The 18,516-nt window shown below is 39.8% G+C and overlaps 1 protein-coding gene across 6 annotated transcripts in view; it reads right to left on the bottom strand.

Annotated features, from left to right (window-relative positions):
- Positions 1-18,516, bottom strand: part of DOCK10 (dedicator of cytokinesis 10) — a 130,326-nt gene that overhangs the window by 26,476 nt on the left and 85,334 nt on the right. For 4 of the 6 annotated variants that reach the window (XM_062582210.1, XM_062582211.1, XM_062582214.1 and 1 more), the window contains exons 24-39: positions 17,171-17,289; positions 14,520-14,589; positions 12,115-12,228; positions 10,868-10,939; positions 10,220-10,366; positions 8,598-8,681; positions 7,783-7,879; positions 6,971-7,015; positions 6,291-6,466; positions 6,050-6,166; positions 4,691-4,802; positions 3,848-3,969; positions 3,653-3,767; positions 3,435-3,501; positions 2,648-2,695; positions 1,908-2,009 (exon numbers count right to left, since the gene is read on the bottom strand). In XM_062582210.1, the coding sequence (XP_062438194.1) occupies positions 1,908-2,009; positions 2,648-2,695; positions 3,435-3,501; positions 3,653-3,767; positions 3,848-3,969; positions 4,691-4,802; positions 6,050-6,166; positions 6,291-6,466; positions 6,971-7,015; positions 7,783-7,879; positions 8,598-8,681; positions 10,220-10,366; positions 10,868-10,939; positions 12,115-12,228; positions 14,520-14,589; positions 17,171-17,289 (1,607 nt within the window). The remainder of the gene's footprint in view (positions 1-1,907; positions 2,010-2,647; positions 2,696-3,434; positions 3,502-3,652; positions 3,768-3,847; positions 3,970-4,690; positions 4,803-6,049; positions 6,167-6,290; positions 6,467-6,970; positions 7,016-7,782; positions 7,880-8,597; positions 8,682-10,219; positions 10,367-10,867; positions 10,940-12,114; positions 12,229-14,519; positions 14,590-17,170; positions 17,290-18,516) is intronic. The other 2 variants (XM_062582212.1, XM_062582213.1) reach the window with 2 other exon arrangements.

Genomic DNA, 18,516 nt, shown 5'->3' with positions numbered 1-18,516 from the left:
TTCATCCTGCTCATTAAAGTAGTAATAGAGCTACAAGCTGCCATGAAGGGTCGTATTATGACAAGACTGACAATGTAAGTAAGTATATATGTTTGTGTTTGTGCATGTGTATATATTTTAACTCCTTTGATGCTGACAAACAGTATAAAATATTTCATTTAGCATGCTAAGGAAACTTAGAACTGAAATACCAGTGCTTATCCTAATTTTTGAAAAGATTTGGAATCTGTAATGACTATAGCACTTCAGAATTCAGCAAGATTTAGTAGCATCTCTCAAAATTCAGATCACTAAATTAAATCCATTTGTATTTAAATCTTTGGGGAAAAAAAAGCTCTAAATTTGAGTGATTTGAAAATGTTCTAAGGATAGAATGGTTTCCTGTCCCTATCCAAAGCCGCCTTTTATTTGCTGACTACTTTTACAAAAATAATTTAGAAAATTAATGTTTCAGATTTTCAAAAAAAAATTCCCAACTCAGGTACAAAATTGCTGGCTAGACTTTTGCCAATTTTGCAATAAAAATCCTCCTGTAATGGGTCAAAGTGGAAGGATTTGTGTGGATACCCAGGCAAACTAGGGGATTTGGGGCACCTGGCAACCTGATTTTGGAATTATTATTTTTTTTTTTTGAAAGTCTGGTTCCATACGAACGTGTCACAGCACTGATACTTTGCAAATTCATATACATAAATATAAGCACAAGTCAAGCAATATTTCACCTCTCAGCTCACTAAAAAATGCTCTGTATTCCAACTGGCCAAACAAATGGCTATTTAGACAACAAATGATGATCTGCGATGATGTAAGGTGCAAAGGCCCTGGAGACAGCAGGAGTGTGATTTTATTTTCTGGATTGCCACTATGTTGGTTCATTTGCAAATGTGCAGCAAAACAACAGCCTCCTGAAAACTGCTTGCCAGTCCAGCTGGGAAAATGATATCAGTGCTGCTACTTGAAGACTGCACAGCAGACGAAGAAAGCAAGCGGTATGGCACGGAAAGCATCTTTTTTTGCTTTAGCCATCCTCCTCTGTTTTAGTCCATCTCTCCCAAGACACGTGCTTATAATGGTGCATGTATTGTAGCTATACATAAAAAGTCGTGAATCCAATACATGAAGAATGGGGACCCGTCCAGCCTGCTCAGATACTACCACCAACTACTGAGTCAAAGGTCACTTTTCTTCTAGTTTTACATTTATTTTACATTATTAAGCAAGAAAAATTTCACACTTTCCCCTACAAGGGTCAGAAAAACTATTAAATACATTTTGTGCTTTCAGTTTACTACCATGCCACGAGTTAGAATGATTAAATGTTGCAATGCCTAGACTAGCAAGAGGGGAGAAAAAGGACCAGGAAAGAGAAAAACTCTCTAACTGGCAACATGGACGTAACAGTACACCAGCGTGGAGGTGAAAAGACGTGGGACAAGACCACCTGCTCTTAAGTTGAATTTTGTGTTGCTATACACCTACCTCTTCCCAACCCTGGAATATTAGGGAAGAAACTAAACGCCTGATACTGTAACTGCAGCCATACAAGTTTACCCCTAAAATAGTAAGATTCCATGAAAGCACAAGGTTGCAGACACAGGAATTCATTGAGACTGGGAAAGCTCTGGATTATTCCTCAGATAGGGATCTTACCTGAAAACGATAGCTACTGTAATATTTAACTTCACTGACAGTACGTAACATTTCTCCTAAAGATGTTTTAAACAGTAAATTAGATAATAAGTGAAGTTAAAGAGACTCAATTGCTTTACGGTTTATGGTTTTGGGGTCTCTGAAACGTGTTGCATATTGTGTCAACTCCATTACAACCGACCCCGAGGATGCGGGAGAGCTGCAAGACGAACAAAGCCCGTGACTACACCGGCGCTAGCAGTGCAAGGCGGCATTACCATTGCGGGAGCAGACCCGACGCCTGGCCAGATGAGTTCGAACCTTTGAGGGTGCCGTTATTCTGAGTGGCCTGAACAAATTTAAATGCAGCAGCAATTTTCCTGTTAAGAGAAAATAATTGTTAATCTGTTATGGATGTGACATTGATTTCACCGTGCCTCTGAAGAATAAATACAGGCCCGAGTAAACCTGCCATAGAGCGAGGATTGGTTCATGTGGTGACCTTTCATTTTCCTACAATATGACATACAGACAACTTCACAGTTGTAGCATGAAATTAAAAACGACATATCATCTGAGAATAAGTGTGCATTTCACAGTACACAGCTAGAAAGTGATCTCATGCTTTTCAGAGGGTGGGTAGAGACAGTATATTTTTTTGATTGCTGTGGAACACTTATCACACATGAAAACCATTTTGTTTTCCATTACATGAGTGAAAAAAAGCACTTAAATTCCTTTATTTTGCATTTGCACAGAAAAATGGTTGAGAAGTCCAGTACAATGGGTTATAAATGTGAGAGTGGTTACCATCACAAGCTATTCATCTTTTACACTACATAAGCACTCAGATGTCCAGAACATTACAACAACATTGTTTGGGTAAAAGTAAAAACGTCAGCTTCAGTATGCTAGACTAATACCGCCAGGAGAAACTGATACACCAATAACTTCCCTTAAGCCTGATGTCATGCACTAATAAACACTATGGCGTGCAGTCTATAATTAAAACAATTACCTTACAATATTGCGTTTTCCTAGGTATCTGAAATTTTGCAGGCAAACCCTGAAAGATAAAACAGCACATTTTCTGTTTAGCAACGGCTTCCTAATTACGAGAACATGCTGAATCTTGGTGCTTTTGAGGAGACCTGTGGCGAAAGCAAACAGAAAAAGATGCAGCAGTTCCCAGACTAGGGACACACACCCTGCAGCTGGCACTGTCCATGCCCTTCTCCTTCTCCATGGTTGAGAATTCCTGCTTGGTGAGGAGGCAAAATTATAGACTCGGCTGCAAGCTTCACCACTGGGAGTTAAATAACCAGTTCACGTTTCACTTATGCGACAGTGAAGAATTCCAGGAAACATCTACCTGCGTGGGCTCAGCACACATGCACACACCAAAATGAGCAGATCAGCTACGGGAAGAGCAGTTAATGCTACATTACGTGGTGCTTTCATAGAGTTTGAAGGTTTTGGAGGTCTAAATGCTTTTCTTTTCCCAAGGGGAGAAAAGAATCTCAACCCCAAATGAAAAAACTCCTACAAAAATCTCTTCTGAGAAGAAAACCCAAAGTATTAAGCCCACTCCTTCGTGGAAATGGCCAAAATATTGGAGGACATGGATTTTATCAGTAATATCCCATTACAACTTGGGAAAATAATGGCAAAATAATGTAAAATACATCTATCTCAGCCTATACCACTACACTGACAAACCCAAAGAGAAATTATTTGCAGCAGTGACTTAGAACACCATTATTTTACATAAAAAACCCAAACAACTAACCACAAAATGAACTTACTCTAAAATGCTGAAAAAGTCTGTTATTTCTGAGAATGGAGCTCGCAACCAGTAGGAAATCAGTGCATCTGAAAAGAGATATTAAAATACATTATGCGTCTGTTACAGAGAATTAAACTTGACCCAAAGCCTGCAAAATACCCTGATAATTCTGTCTATTTTAACTGTCTTCAACAGCATTTTACAACCACCCATGTAAAGTAGTGCACATTTGCTCACCTTCAGAAATGGTTTTCATAATGTGAAGGAAACACATAAGAAGGCTTCTAGTTTCAGCTTGATCCAGCTTGTCAAAGCGAAGGGTGGAGCCAATCAAAGACAAAGGTCTCATGATCTGTTGAATTCAAAGGGTCGCGTTGAGTACAGGGACAGGTTTCCAACTCTAGCAATCGCTTTCAACTTGTGCACATGTACCTTTTCACACGTGTCAGTTCTCTCACTGTTTTTTTCATTGGTACTTGGGTTAGAGTCAAGGCTCGCTAAGGAAGCTCTGGAGTCAGCATGGTTTGCTGCAGAGATAGCTATTGATGAAAAGGCTGTAAATGAAAGTCACAGCAAACATGCTAAAACAAAACATTTATGGATACAAAAACTAATAGGGAAGATGGAAAAATCAAAACGTATCACATGCTAGTTTGACACTAGCGCTTTGAACTTTCAATAGTAAAGCCAGCGATGGGTATGTTTGGTACTGAAAACATGCAACAAGTTGAAGTAAAATGATCCCGTTTGCCATTATTCATGGCATTAAAATGGCTCTTTGCATTCCGTAAGGCCTGATCCCAAAGCCATCAAAATCAGTGGAAAGATTTCCATGGACTTCCTTGCACTTTGAAATAGGCTTTGGTTGAAGTGAACAAAGCAAGCTATGTTCCTTTCCATTAATCTTTAAAAAAAAAAAAAAAAAAAAAAAACTTGCCTCCAAGAGATTTGAGGAATTTTCAGGAGAAATCTTGGAACTATTCTTACATCATGCAGAGACTGCAAGAATGGACTCGCACATGGAAACATGTGAGAGCCTGAATACTGGCATCACTCCATGGCAGCAGAGTAAGTGAAGCAGTGGAAAAAGAGCCGCTTCACCAGAGAAATAAAATCAACCCAAAAAACATCCCAAGGCAAGAGAAACATTGTACACCATGTTTCTCTGCATATATACAAAATGAGTTAATGATACCCTTCATGAATACTAAGCAGAAAGCACAATGGATTGAGATGCACAGAAACCCACCGTGTGTGCAATTTATCAATTTATACCTGCTATAGAGTTCAGCACATCTTTGGAAAAGGAAGTATCCACCGAGTTTGCATGTTTCATCGCTGTCTGGCTCTGAAATCCTCCAGCTGTGCTCAAGTCATCCCTAGATCCCTGCATTTTGAAGTAAACAGAAGAACCAACTCAGCAATATGGTATCACTCCTAAGTTTTATAATTACAGCACACCTCATAGGCATTTTTAGACATGGAGCTCGAAAACCCACTCTCAGTTGATGAGGCATGACAGTCTTAGAAGATCAAGGCTTATTATAACACACTGAAGAGCTACCTGCAATGTGAAACCATCCCACAAGTAGAGTTCAAAGTGACAGATCAAGTCTGTATCTGCTTCTGAAACATTTGCATAGCTTAGCAAAGGAGCATTAAATGCTGTCAGCAATTATCAGATGAAACAAGTTGGTTTGCTGGAAGGACTAAAGGACACAGCATCCTTGCAGAAATCTGTTCCTAGTTTTTAGAGCTGGGCTATGATTACAACACATCCAGTTCTTCAAGGAGTAAGCCCACATGCTGCTCCAAGTGCCTGGTTTATACAGACTTTTTCTATGATGGAAAAGCTGTTTTAAGATTTTAATGTATCCCGCCCCTCCTTCAGTTCCTTGTATATATACATTCTCTGCCTCCTGCTTCAGTTCGCAGTCCCTCTGCTGTACTGATAAAACTGTTTGCAGGGCCATGACATAACTTTGAAAAGAATCTGTGCGTGACGGGAGTTTTGCTTTCCGCTAACGCAGGCCGTTTCACCAGTCTGGTTCATAAACGTGGCCCTACAAAGCTACTTTGGGCGAGGGGAAAAGGAGGAAAAAAAGGATAGCAAAGGGCAGTGAGAAAAAGAAAGAACTTCTTAAAATGCTTTTGGAAACCATGTTCACATAGCCACATGTCCTGAGTTTCTTGTTGACATAATTCAGGGAGCCTTCTCTCCACCACGATCACCACATGAAAAGCCTTATTTGCCCATGTAAACACGCTATCTGGGCACACAGGAAACAGGAGGGGTGACTAAAACGAGTCATTTTACTTGGAACCTCAGAAGAGCGAGAGGGGCTGCACCAGCCAAGCAAGACTCTCAGCAGAGGCACCAACGACACCTAAACACAGGCCGGCGACAGACAGAGGGAGCTGAGGCTCCGCAGGCTGCTCATCTTGCGAGTCATGCCAAGGCCGCGTAGAAATATCTTTGAATTGAGCCCGCTGGGCGCTAACAGGTCAGCGCTTCCAGAACCGCGCTGTGCTAGTGAATTTCTGAGCAGAAAAACCTGGATGTTTCCCCAGCCAGTCCCAAGTCTTAGTCCTCAGCCTGAGGCTTTCGCTCTTCTAGCAACCACGTTAAATTACCTGATTGGAAGTATTGATATTGAAAAGGAACATGTCCTTCATGTAAATCCTCGGCATGTTGTCCAAAAGCATACCATAGAGTGGCATGTACAGGTTTGCTATTTGTGCCTGTTTTGCCTAAAAATAATAATAAACAAATCTGAAGAAACTAATTCATGTTGACTGATAGCTGAGAAAGTTTCATATATGTATAGTACTACATGAAAATACTGAAGAAAAAAAGAATAAAAGATTTACTTACCGGTTCTGCATACCGATCATCAAATGAATGTTTTGCCATTAAATTTTTAAGTACAGCCAAAGCTAAGTGCCTAATATCCTGGTCTTCTTGCAAGGCAAAACCAACTTCCCGCAGCAGTACTCCAATTAAGAAATGTTTACGGCAGAACTCATTGGTCAAAGTGTACTCTGGAATATCTTTGAACAGAACAAACAAGAATGTCTGTATTAATATACGGGTTGCAAATAAAGATCCTTGCCCATTTTCCAAATTTTCAATAACTTCTATTGCTTTAAACCACTGATAATCCCCGATTTCCTGATCTGATCGTGACATCCGAATCCCTCACACTTGTGTGAATGAATTGATCTAATATTAGTATTTCTAGAAATCTGCCAGTTTGCATAATTTAAAAATGAAAAACAGTTTATATGCATATACACATTACAATATGAGAAATTCAAATGCTTCATAGAGAAGGAATAAGACTCTATTCACTTCTTTGAGGCAGAGTCCAAATTGTTATTCCCATATTCTAGGTAGAAGAGTTCTGAATCAGAGATCCAGATCAATTACACTTTTACAAAAGATGGAGAATTTGTGCCAGAATTTGCCACAATTCAATGGCAATGGTGGAAGTACATATTTAAGCTCTTTATGCACAATTCTACTTACTCTTTATGCAGCCATTTTGTTCATACCTGATGTTCGATACTCCTGTCCTGATTCTGAAGGTGTCACGGGGTCTTGATTTGTCATAAAAATAAAACAGCAACAGGCAGAAATCATGCATTTTTACTGAACATACGTTTACAGTATAGTATCAAATACATTTCCCCTCCCCTTTTTTTTCCGGTATTTGAAAACCCAGAAATTTCAGCGAAACAGCTTCTACTGCTCTGTACTTTAAGTAAAATTTTAAACAACTGTTTCATACAAAAGAGTTGATGAGTGAACATTTTTAATTCACTATGCACAAGAAATAACTCTGATAAACTTCAGGTGTTTTACTCCGTTAAAACAGTATGGAATGGGCAGATCATTTTCTTCGTCAAATACTGCTGGGAACAAATTTTGTCCAAACGATGTCAAAGATTCATAAGCTTCATGGTTCCACAGACGATAGAGGCACAGCTTGTACCAGTGAAGGCTACACCATGCAAACATGGCATTCCCCTACCACCCCCAGCTGCACTGCAACTGCTAAAAATGAACCATTAATCAACGCTCTGCACTTCTCCAAAGTCTGCTGCTTGGAGAACACACATTTTCTACAGCTTCATGGCAGCTAGGAGTGCCAGATCTCACCAGTGTCCAGATTATTCAGTCCAAAAGGGTTGTAGATGCACGGAAACCACATTATTGTCATCACACATTTGAAGTGTCACACCTGTAAAGTCACTTGGACTTTCATACCTAATTGCAGATGATGTTTCCCTGAGTTAACTGTTCTCAGCCCTTCGTGCTGACAGTTAATTCTACCCTACAGAAATGATTCTGGGGGGATTATTACCTGGGATGTTTGCAGACCGTATGGGCAGGCACAGAGGGATAAAGTGCTCGTGGTGACAAACTTCTTGGAGAAAGTCAAACTTGAACTGATGTAAAGTCTGAAAAATCACAACAGTCAGTTTATTGGGAAAATGATACGATGGAGCTGCAGGAATGTTCATCTCTACCTCAAAATCCATGCTTATGTCCCACAGTGAAACCCTGGAGCTTATTATGTCATGCTGTAGTTTAGAATAAACATTCGGTTTTCTGCTCTGTTATCAAAGGAACTTGTCATAGTCAGACAAGCTTTATTATGAATTCCATGAATAGGATTTTTCATTGAAGCTGTATTAATAAATCTAAGTTTTGCTTAAGCTACATATTTAAGGCATATTTAAAGTAACACCAATTCTTTTCATGGCATATACTACAGCACTTTTTTTTTGGGGGGGGGGTGTCAACGAATCAGAAACATAATTTTTGTTTATAGTTTTGGCCCAGACTGATAATTACTAACAATTTTTACCACCTAGCCAAGGTTTACATGCAGCATTTGTTAATACTTTGCTCATCTGAAAGGGGAAAGTGTTTTAATCTCACAGTACTCCCACATAAGTGGATTTTTACTCATCTTCTGGAAACAGTCAGACAAGTTAGTTTCACATTGGACAAAGCTCATCTGCAGGGAACCTTTTACAGAATTAAGGCTTCAACCACAACGCCTTTTCTTTTTTTTTTAAAAAAAAACCAACTCAAGTTCTGAGCATGGTAAAGACACAGAATGCATCATAAATAGTTTCGACCCTGAGAAGAGGGAAGAAAAAAAAATGATACCTTGCTATCTCCTGTTCCAAACATACTTATATAATTGTTGACCATCTTGAATACAAAACCACGATCCATAAATGTGAAGCAGCGCTAAGAAAGGAAGAAAGAATTATGATTTTATAGCAAAAAAAGCAGTCTATGGTCTGACTTACCTAGCTGCTTGTTTTGCCTCATCTAAAATTCGTATCACTTGGGCTGATGAAGCCACCCTTAGAGCAGGGCAAAGAAAATGGGGGAACTGGTGAATCTGTCCAATTTTTAAAAATGTAGTAACAAATTGATCAAATTTTTTCATTTTCATTGTGTCTACTGCCTAAAATAACTATCAGAGTATACTGTGCGCTAGGAGAAAGCTTATCTAATGGAACAGTCATCGTGTACTGTAACACTCAATAGCTAGAGGTGGTGTGCAATGTGAGCTGACCTGAATATCTCTTCAGCGACGGAGCAATGATTCTTGAGGAATCAATCCAGCTGAAATACTCACTGTCTGCAAACTACATTATGTCTCTGGGAGCAAATACTCAAGCCGCTACATTACATTATCATGAGAACATGGCTCTTGCTGACTGATGAAGCTAAATAGCTAGAAGGTGTAAAGGTCTTTGAGGGCCTTGGTACTATGGTTACTTATATTTTTTTTCTTTGCGGAGTCAACCAACCAGAGGGGGAATGTAATCTTGGATCCCCCGGGGATGTAATCTTTGGTGCTCCTGAACTCTGCAAGGCCAGCAACCCCCCCGCCAACACAGACACATTTTGTAACACAGCATTCGAAGTAGACTGCTGCAAACTCCAATATGGAGAAAGTCAGATCATCTCTAACCTATGTAATTCTTTCTGGCAGACAAGATTTGAAAAGAAAGTAGAACAGAACTGTCTGTCTCATCATACAGCATAGCGTTACCAACTTCTCTGCTGACATGAGTAACACAAAACCAGCATGCAAAACTGCAACAGTACTACAGCTGCAGCACCGCACAATTACCGACTGAGCCCCTCCACCTACGCTCTTGCCTCAAATCAACATCATCTTCCAAACGATATTACACTACGGAGAGATACAGCTTTACGCCAACGTATCAGCAACAGCTTCCATATTCCATCTGCCACCAGAGGCCCCCACAGCGGACAGTGGAGCTACCATTTGTTTTACTTATGTACGACAGGAGAAAAACACACCTTGTGTTTTCCTGATAACCTCACAAGAATTTTTTATTGCTGGTATACAGCTCTGCCCTAATGCTGTGCTTCAACCTGTCACAAAAAGCTTTGCGTCTGTGTTTCAGTGCACATGACGTACAATGTTCAATACTTTGTTGACAGTTCTGTACTTTGTTTCCTCCCCCAAAAAGTTTATTTCTGATAAGTGGCTGGCCATCACATTTGCAAATTCAGGCTTCTTTAAAGAAGAGAGATAAATACAAAGCAGATTTATCTAAAGCTTTTTCATTCTCAAAGACCCAACGGCAGACAAAAAATGAACCATAGGTTAACAATAAGCTTGGAAATTCAGTCATTGTTCACGTAGAATTGTTTTTATTCCCTTCAACTAGAGTAAAATATCCTCAGCTTTGCATTAAGTATGGGCAAATAATTGCATATGCTGTAATGACAGAACATCTCACCTTGAGAAAGCTGGCAGTGCTGTGGCTTGCATTTCTGGTTTCTTCAAGAGCATCTTTGTACTTCCAAACAACATGGTCTGCCAAGACCATCACAAGCGTATCTAGCTCAGTTTGAAATGATTCTGGAAACCTTTGAGTTCGAGAAACCTAAGCAGAAAATACATCATCGCTTGAGAGTGTACAGTGTTGCACATTTGGCCCGAATGTATTTTCAGGTTTAGAGTAAAGACAACACAACACAGGTCATTCAATACAAAAGATAAAAATAGGTCTAGATTTCCACAAACACATTTCAAGTATAAACCTCAAATGAAAGTCTTGTAAATAGGAAACTAGAAAATGTAATTCTCAGATTGCAGCAAAAGTACAGGAAGGGCAGCTTTGAAATACAGCAGAAGAGAGGCCCAAACAGAAGAAGAAAAAAAAAAAAATAACCCACAAGCACTGGCCTCCAGCTTCATCAGCTTTGTCCCAAATAGAGTCTCTAGATCATTCATTTGACATCTGATGTATCCATCTGCAGGTTACTCAGCCAACATTAATGACTTCTCATTCCACTCTAATCCATCCATTACAAAGCCGATGCAAATTAACTTTAGGCTCACCAGTTTGGTTCCCTTTTTAATTGAAAGCAGCACATACACTTACCTTTGTTTTGTTTGTATCAACCAAGTGCTGTGCCATTGATTTTAAAATAACTGCAAAGAAGAACCAGGAATGCTGTTCAAAAGAAAAAGAGATTAGGAAAAACAGTTACCTGACAGATACTTTCAACTCAAATTCCATTCTGTAGAGGTGGTCTGCATTTCTCAATAATGCCTGTGGGTAGACTCTACATGACAAATTAAGAGTGTGAGTGCTGTGTATTTGAGTAAGTTTGTATCCTGCCCCTCAGAGAGCGGAAGCCAACTCAAGGGTTACAAGAAGCAGAGGCCTTCCCTGACCAGGCACTTTGAACTTGTGGCTCTTCAGTTTTTAAGGAATAAGGAGTCCACAAATACTACTCTTACAATCTTTCCATTCCTACCAATGTCTGTCTTAACTCTGGCAGAAATGCACGATGCAGAAAACAGAAGTGGAGAATAAATTGCTCCATTAGTTTCAACAGAGTGGTGATTTGGCCCAGACTAAGATGGCACTTCTTCAAATACTATTTTAATAGTGAATAGATGGCATACAGATTAATACAAAAATATACTCAAAAAGCTCACACATTGCAAAACAAAGCCACAAGTACTTTCTAGTGGTCTAGATTTCTTACAGTCTAGCTTCTCTACTTTTTTCAGTATTTTTGTCACTCTGTTGGCTCAGCACAGAAAACAAACTGTTTTGCTCTAAACAGCTGAGCACGTCTTTGCTACAGGGACTTTTGAGCTGGACTAGCTAGCTCTTAAATCATATTCTGTAGTTTCAGTGCTGGAAACTGCAAGTGTATGACTTACAGCTGGTTTGATGTGAAGAAATGCATGTTGGTCAACATACTAAGTGCATCACAAAGTCTCAGTCATTCTCATTTTTCTCACTGCCAATTAAAGGCAGCAGCTGAAATCAGACACAAATGCCCCCTTACACGTAAGTAGTCTCCCTACAACAACTTCCAAAACAAAAATTAAAATGAAGCATCCCTCGAGTCATTTCTTTGCTCACATTATGTAAGAATTAGGTTTCTCATACAAGTTGAACACTAATAGAAAGGATGAATGGTATTATGCAAACCAAAGTATTTTGAAAACATTTTGTTCAGAGGCTGTAGCAAGTCTGATGAAGTTACTGAATCGTCATGGGATTTGCAAAGCTCATATGGCAAAGTGGGAGGGAAGAAAGTTAGAACAAGCAAGGTTTAGGCAGAAACTAGTGTTAATGATGCAAGTATGCTAATTCAAAGTGTCATTTACCTTTAAAACCTGTTTCACTGTTACTTGGTCATTTAACTTCAGAAGACCAGTCATATTCTTGGCCAGCTCTTCATGAACAGTTCTCTCTTCAAATGATTTGGTCTTGAACACATACTGAAGGAGGAGAGGAAAAAAATGTATATAAAATACATATACAAAGTTTCAGTAGGAGACGATAAAATTATTTACACACCACTGAAAACAACCAACAATCCTTGACTGCCAAAATAACTTGAATGAAAAACAAATTCACACAAAGCTTAATTCACCTAGCAACAATGGCTACACTACTCCCCTACAAAACCTGAATTTTAAGCAGACTTCCCTACTGATTTCAACTTAATTTGAGCCAAGAGGAATTTCTGCTTAAAATCATTGCTATGAAATATTTGTTTCCAACAGGGCATAAGATCCTGGGATTCTTCTAAACTGCTTTTCACCATGGGGAAAAAAAGAATAAGCAAGCAGAGAAAGTAAGGAGGGTTTTTCACCCACCTAGTCAGGGCCACTTTTTCACTTGCTCCTTTCTTCCAGTGACAACAGCTAGTCAGAGCTGGTAGCAACTCTTCATCCAGAAAGGTGTAGAGCACCCACTAGAACTGACAGAAGGGGACAACTACACCCTCCTCTAGAAATCAACCCCTAAAGAAAAGAATTCCTCTACCAAATTGCTCAGAAGTCATAGATCTAGTACGAGTTTTACTCAGCATTTTATTAAGCTAATAATTTGCTCTGGAATTCTTTATTGCTCCCCTCCAATGAGGGCACTGCCACTGCATCAATTATGAGAAAACACCTTTCTGGTACAAACAGGTAGGCACCACTGAACCGGAGCAGGCCAAGAGGCAAAGCGACAGTAGCATTGCCTCTAGCTCTTCCAACAACCCGCAATGCTCCTCTACGCTCCATTTGAAATAAACAAATACAGTAATAAACTACACCACTCAAAGATACAACTTACTCACTGCTGATTCATCTAGTAATGCTGGAACCAAATTTTCCAGCCTTGCCTCCTCCTCCCCTTCCTTTCCCTCCAAAAAAGGAAGAAAAAAAAACAGGTAAAACCCTTAAATAAAGTTCACTTATTTAGGAACTCTTTTGTCAGCACCACAGTGTCAATGGTTAAACTATCTTTGTGCTTAAAAACATGCTTCTTTACAAAATTGTCAGCTGCTAAGACTGTTACCCTAACATGCTATGGATTAGGTGCTTGCTGGTCAATAGCATTATTTATGCTAATCTACTGGATATTCAGTTAATGCAGATAACAAGATCATCATCTTCAGAGACGTCACCCATTTGGCTTTTTAATACTTTAACTTCGCTGGAACCAAACTCTAAGCAGAGAATATACTCATGCATATTCTACTGAAAAAACATATCCCCTCCAAAAATAAGAACTAGGTGGAAAAAGCTGAGCAAACTGGACACAGTTACAAAAATTTTGGACCCAACAGATGAGAAAGTGATTCTTGTACTATAGCACACACGCAGACACAGGAACTTGAAACTAAAATCCTGACTTCAGAAAACAATAGAAAGCTTGGTTGAAAAGCTTCCTAAAAACATGCAGCAATTTTGCAACCCTGAAAAATACCAAGAAGCAGTTCTTTCATAAAAATGACCACTTACGGATCCGTGTTAACTACAAGGGTAACGCTGTACTTACAGCCAATACAGCTGGTCAAATATTTTAAAGTGATAAATCTCATCACAGTCAAGAGGAATGCTGCAAATTGTCAAACTGCATTAAATTGGTCTCTCGCAGGTATCTGTCTAACTGAAGTTTTGTATTCTTTCATGTATTTATCCTCCCCCAAAACCCTGCAAGTTGGAAAATTCTCCGTTTCTCTCCATTTCACAGAGACCGCTGCTAAGCCTGCCTTCCGAGCACCTCTGTGCAGTGCATTTGCTCTCGGTCCTGCTAGTAAGAGGCAAGTCCTGTTGCCTCCTGACTATGGGGAATCAGGCACCGCACAGCACCGTACTCTGCAGGAGGGCACTGCAGCTTCCTTCTGTGCTTGCACAGCTCAGTGGTGTTTTGCAAGCAAGTTGTACGGTGCAGACAGAACGTGAGCAGCCCTTTCTCTTTCTACGTAGAGGAAAGATGTGAGCCAGGGTGCTGCTGAGACTGGAGGAGTAGGACGCATCACAGATGTCCCTGCTGTATAATATGTGGCTGAAGAGGCACCTTAACCCACCCGAGGTCGCACAAGAAGCTCATGGCAGAGTAAGGAAATTTGCCCAGCCTCCTGTAGGCCTCCTGCTAGCTTCCTAACCACCGAGTCATCCAGCCTAAAAGCCACAGGAAGCTACAATGCAAACGCAGAGAAAGCTACAGGCAAATGCAACGAAGAGAAAACACAGAAAACAGTAACAGCATAAAAGCAACTGATTCATCATACCGTCACGTAAGAATTGATGCAGTTGTCCAGTTGTTCTTCATGGCACTTAGCAACAATATTAGTAAGAACCCTGAAAGAGAAAAAAAGAAGTTTGAGCTGTTTTTGTGTCATAAGAGAAAGAGTCCATCTGATGCACCACATAGTTCCATTAGCATAATCTGATGTAAAACAGCCCCGAAGGGATATGATCCAAACGATGAATACCACATGCGGAAACCAACCCCCTGGGCAGCACGTGGGCACTCTTGGGGCACTTCACTTGCACGGGTCACGGTGCTACGTACCTCTTTGCTTTAAAAGCTCACAAAATGCACCCAATTTAATGATTATACCTGTACTGATATTGAGGCCATTCCAACAGAATGTATCTGTTAACTAATCTCATATAAACCCTGAACGACTAAAAAGAAGAGAAATTAGAGTATTTTAATGAAACAGGAAGGCAAGATCCCTGTTCCCTGGGAACACTGCTTGCTGGTAATGCTGTGAAGCTCTGATGTCTACAGCATTAATCGAAGACAAAGACGTGCGTCAGCTCGATCCCAAGCTCGCCTCTCTCCTGCACAGCCTCAGAGGCTTGCACACAGCCTCCGGCTCAGCCACGGCCCGGGCGCCTGGGCGCTCGGAAGTGCAAGGCACCCGTCTCGGTGCTGCACAGGGCGGCCAGGGCAGACCCCGGAGGGGCCGGGGCAGTTCAGTGGCTCTTACATGTCAAAAGTTGGTGATCTAGCTCTCAAATTCAAAGGCACTTGGTAATAATTGCACAACTAAAATAGATCACTAACACGTAATACATCAATAGAAATACTGCTGGAGTGTGGTCTGCATACAAGCAGTCATTTCTGCTAGCTCGGTGATTTGAGCGTTCTGCTAATTTTCAGTTTTAAATTCGAAAGCTTTGTAATTCTTACAATCAATATTTTTCACATATTTCATGTTGCTAAGAGAACTGAGATCTTTAGCAAAACACAATAGCCTTGAGAAAACTGATTATTTCCATTCTGATCCTTCAGCCTCTGCTCTGATTTGAAATTGCTGTGAGGTCTGGCAAAGAGAGAAATGATGGCATGACTGGGCACTAAGACAAGTAAATAACCATGAGAGAATAAAAAAAAAAGGATAATGTTTTTTCCCCCAGCATACAAACAATTCTGTGCTCTCATTCTGCTGTTGTTGCTTTTAATACATTCAACACAAGCTGCTTCAAGCTATTCAGAACAAAATACAATGTGTGCATATATAGGACACATCAATGAATGGCGCACACAGAAGATGCGCATATTCCTGTTGACATCAACAAAGCTAGCACAAAAGCTACCACACAGACACAGAAAGCACTAAGGGTCCACTTTTTGGCAGGTGGGTGTATAGTCAAAATTTAGAGCATGAAAGAAACAGCATCCTTTCATTTTTTTTTTTAATCTAATTATTACATTTAAATTTTAAATAGCATTTTCTATAGCATTTCTTCTCCAATCATCTTAGCTGATACTTAAATTCTAAATTCTAGCCTGAGACAGTCCTTCGTTCTCTCTGCCTGGCCGTAACGCCACTTAATTTGTTGGACGTAACAGAGCCCCGTGCAGAGGTTTGAGTGCCTCTCCTCCTCGGAGGACAATACGGAGTCATGAAACACACCCGGTCACAAGCAAAACGACAGGGCTAAGGCTCCCCTAACCCTAGCGACCCGGTGCGGCAGAACTGGGCTCTGTCCTGCAAGCAGCCAAGATCCTTTGATAAAGTACTGAAACACTAGCTTCCTAAGGCTAACATGAGGATTTCAGCCTCCTTGTGTCTTTAAATTTTCCTAATTAATCTTTTTCAAGAATTAATTCAGAAGAATTAATTGAGAAATTAAAGAAAACATTGAAAATAGATGAGTCTAATAGGGTTGCTGAGGGCTGAGAGTTGTTATTTTTTTTTCCTTCTAGCTACAGTCCCAATATTCAGCTACTGGCAGATGAACAACCAAAACACTATTGTAGCCAAGAAAAAAAATGCAGTGCAATTTTCTGCCCTCCTGTAGAGAATAATAATAATAATAATCTCGCCAGCATTTTTTTCTGCTGCCCTGATTAACAGTATCAATAAAGACAGTTTCATTATGTGAGGGGTGAGATGCACCAAAGCACTCCATCTTTTTGCTAGCTCACTGGATAACGCTTCCATTGCTTTTTAGTTATTGCTCAAATATGCTAATTACAAAATGCCCCATAAGAGCGTGACTTGATTGTTTGACTCTGCATTGGACCTTGCAAGATGCTGAGCTCTTTTTACGAGGAACTCCACATCTTCAAATCCAAACAAAAAACAAGATTGATATTCAGCTTCATCAGGAACCACTTAGCTCCTGGAGAATGAGTCCTTTCCTTTAGCTATGATTGCCTGAGATTATAGAGGTATGTCCACCATGGTCAATAGTTTCCCGGGGGTATCAGTTGACCACATAACATCATGCTCTTCTATGTCACCTGAACTACTTGCAGAGATTTGTGCCAGGCTAAGAGGTGGGCATTCTTAGGAAGCTGAGTTCCTCTACTAAAACCTAGTAGAGGCCATGGTCAGCCTCAATAAAAGCAGCTCTAGGTAGACTAACATCTACATTTGTGCTCCAGATGAGTACTATTCCTCATAACAAAATATTCAGCTACCTGGTCACAGCTGTTGTAACTTCGTCATCACTGTTTTGCACCAAAACCCGGAAGAGTTGATTCAGGACTACAGGAAGAAAATTCATAATTACATGGATCTTCTCGATCCTCAGCAAATTCTGTAATGGACATAAGGAAGAAAAATGAGACATTTTCCACACAAACCACCAAGCAATGAAAGCTGATTCTCTGCTTCATCAGCAGGTAAGATGTAGTGTAGTCACTGGAGCTACAGCAGTAGGAAAACAAGGCAACTTGGTGGAGGACCAATTCCCCATAAAGCTTGTTTTAAACACGACCACCCACACAACTGCATGCATTGTTCAGATTTCAGAATTCCAACATTTTGTCCTACTTGGGATTAAGAAAAAAAAGACATTCGTTTCCTAACATGCAAAAAACCCCCAAAAACGAAAAACACCCACCCTTCTTTCTATGATGAGAGGTGATGAACTGAACTCGTTGCAGATAAAATATTTATGTCAGAAGTACACTGACAGAAAGTAGTATTACAGTCTAACCTGACTGGACTAACATTATATTATCTGCTCTGATAAAGGAGAGCATTAAGATATTAATTACAAAAACAATCTTTTAAATTCTTCCCTCATGGTTTTATTTTTCAGTCATTTCCAAACCATTCCAGAATTTTTCCAAGATTAATAGTGCTTTATAAACAAAAGTCAAAATGCTTTGGTGGAAATTTCTTATTCTTTGGTTATATTGCACAGCTGATCCCTTGTCTCATAAAACATTATCTCTATATCTTAATAAAAATACTGATTTTTTTTTGGAAAAAGTAAGCTAAAAATAGCAAGTAAAAACTGAAATTTTATCAGTTTAGATTAACTAGCTTACTGTCTGGAAAGTTCTGAAGCTTTTATGGATTCCTAAGCTTTGTTCCACATACTCTATGGCTTTCTGAAAACTCGGTTAGTGACTTTATTCAATAGAGGTAGAAAATCTAAACATAACCTTGGTGTTCTGATTTTTAATCAAATTATCATTTCTTTAAATCAGCTAGCACTAACTGACAGTATTTAAAAACAAAGCAATCTCTTTCAGGTCTACCTGCACCTATCAATAAAATCAGTCACCACTTTTAGGAAATTGCCCAGAGAATGTAATGATCTACTGAAACAGTAAGGTAAAATTATTTCTGCAAGCAGCTTTACCAGATCTGTTTAAGGTACGCCAAAATAGGAAAACGTAACAACAAAGGAAAGGGACCAAACACCTACATGATGGTAATATCAAAACCTGAAACAGTTACTAGAGTTCACAGACTACCAGAAAGGAACGTTATACAAGTCACGCGTATCGTGTCAGGGCTAGCACTGTGAAAT

Source organism: Rhea pennata, chromosome 9 (assembly GCF_028389875.1).
Source record: "Rhea pennata isolate bPtePen1 chromosome 9, bPtePen1.pri, whole genome shotgun sequence".
Taxonomy (NCBI): Eukaryota; Metazoa; Chordata; class Aves; order Rheiformes; family Rheidae; genus Rhea; species Rhea pennata.
Note: the sequence above shows the minus strand (reverse complement) of the source record. Positions and strands in the feature narration are given on the sequence as shown.